Source organism: Poecilia reticulata, linkage group LG2 (assembly GCF_000633615.1).
Source record: "Poecilia reticulata strain Guanapo linkage group LG2, Guppy_female_1.0+MT, whole genome shotgun sequence".
Classification (NCBI taxonomy): Eukaryota; Metazoa; Chordata; class Actinopteri; order Cyprinodontiformes; family Poeciliidae; genus Poecilia; species Poecilia reticulata.
The window spans coordinates 1,009,302-1,011,215 of record NC_024332.1 but is presented as its reverse complement, the minus strand read 5'-3'; the positions used below and the strand labels follow the sequence as shown (position 1 = coordinate 1,011,215).

At 45.8% G+C, this 1,914-nt stretch overlaps 1 protein-coding gene across 2 annotated transcripts in view; it reads right to left on the bottom strand.

Annotated features, from left to right (window-relative positions):
• Positions 1–1,914, bottom strand: part of LOC103476542 (protein NLRC3-like) — a 76,193-nt gene that overhangs the window by 65,612 nt on the left and 8,667 nt on the right. Inside the window, exon 5 of one of the 2 annotated variants that reach the window (XM_017310494.1) lies at positions 7–1,691. In XM_017310494.1, coding sequence (XP_017165983.1) covers positions 7–1,691 — 1,685 coding nt within the window. The remainder of the gene's footprint in view (positions 1–6; positions 1,692–1,914) is intronic. The other variant, XM_017310497.1, reaches the window with a different exon arrangement.

Genomic DNA, 1,914 nt, shown 5'->3' with positions numbered 1-1,914 from the left:
CAGAACCTCTGACATCTGCAGCATGAAGGCCAGAGCTGAACAGTCAGTCACTGAGAGTTTCTTCCCTGAATCCAGCAGCCGTTGGATCCCCTGATAAAATGACAGGTCGTTCAACTCCACCAGACAGTTGAAGATGTTGATGGTTCTGTCAGGAGATATTCTATCAGTGTTCATCTCCTTCAGGTTGGTGACGATTCTCTGGATGGTTTCTGGACTGTTCTCTGTCTGACCCAGCAGATCTTCTAAGAGTCTCTGGTTGGACTCCACAGTGAGACCATGAAGGAAGCGGACGAACAGGTCCAGGTGGCCATTTTTACTGCTGAGGGATTTCTCCATGACTTTCTTCATGAACTCATCTAGAGACTTTTCATTGTATTCCTCTCCCAGGAATGTCTTGATCACCTCTGAGTTCCTGCTGGTGAAACAGTGGAGCATGTAGACTGCAGCCAGAAACTCCTGGATGCTCAGATGAATAAAGCAGTAGACTGATTTCTGGAAGATCACACTCTCTCTTTTGAAGATCTCTGTACAAACTCCTGAGTACACCAAGGCCTCTATGACATCCAGACCACACTGCTCCAGGTCTTCTTGGTAGAACATAATGTTTCCTTTCTCCAGATGTTCAAATGCCAGCCTCCCCAGCTGCAGAAGAAGTTTCCAGTCAGTCTTTGTCAACTCCTGTGAACTTGTATCATGTCCTCCACGGTACTTGTTCTTCTTCCTCTTTGTCTGGACCAGAAGGAAGTGTGAGTACATGTCAGTCATGGTCTTGGGCAGCTCTCCTCTCTGCTCTGAGGTCAACATGTTCTCCAGAACCATAGCAGTGATCCAGCAGAAGACTGGAATTGCACACATAATGTGGAGAGTTTTTGATTTCTTGATGTGGGAGATGATTCTGCTAGACAGCTCTTCATCACTGAACCTCCTACTGAAGTATTCCTCCTCCTGGGCGTTGGTGAAGCCTCTTACTTCTGTTACCCTGGAAACACATGAAGGAGGCATCTGATTGGCCGCTGCAGGTCTGGTAGTTATCCAGATGAGAGCCGAGGGAAGCAGGTTCCCCTTGACGAGGTTTGTCAGCAGAACGTTGACTGATGACTTCTGAGTGACATCAGAAACGAGCTGACTGTTATTGAAGTCCAGTGAAAGTCTGCTTTCATCCAGACCATCAAAGATGAAGAGCAGTTTGCATTTAGCCAGCTGCTCTGCTGGGAGCTTCTGGATTGTTGGATGGAAAACATGGAGCAGTGAGAGAAGACTGTGCTGCTCATCTCTGATCAAGTTCAGCTCCCTGAATGAAAGCAGAACCACCACACTGACATCTTGGTTCTCCAAGCCCTCGGCCCAGTCCAGAGTGAACTTCTGCACTGAAAAGGTTTTTCCAACACCAGCGACGCCATTGGTCAGAACCACTCTGATGACTCCATCTTGGTCAGAGAAGGATTTAAAGATGTCATGGCACCTGATTGGAGAAGCATGGAGGTTCTGGATCTTGGAAACTCTCTCCAGCTGCTTCATCTCATGCTGGGTGTTAACATCTTCACTCTGTCCCTCTGTGATGAAGAGATCAGTGTAGATCCTGTTGAGGAGGGTTCTACTTCCTGTTTCATCACTTCCTTCAGTCACACATTCACATCTCGTCCTCAGACTGATCTTATGTTCCTGTAGAAGCTTCTGCAGACCAACATCTGCTGAAACACAGAAAAAAAGAAGTAAAAACATTTTGCTTTAGAGATAAAGTTGGAACAAAACCATCTGGAACATTAGAAGGTGTTATCATTGTACGGTTTCTGACTTCACAGGATGTGATGCTAAACAATCAGATCCATCTTTAGCAACATTATTCTGTTATCAGATATTAAATTCAGTCCTTTAGTCTTTTTACAGATTGGATGTTGCAATCTGAAGCCAACT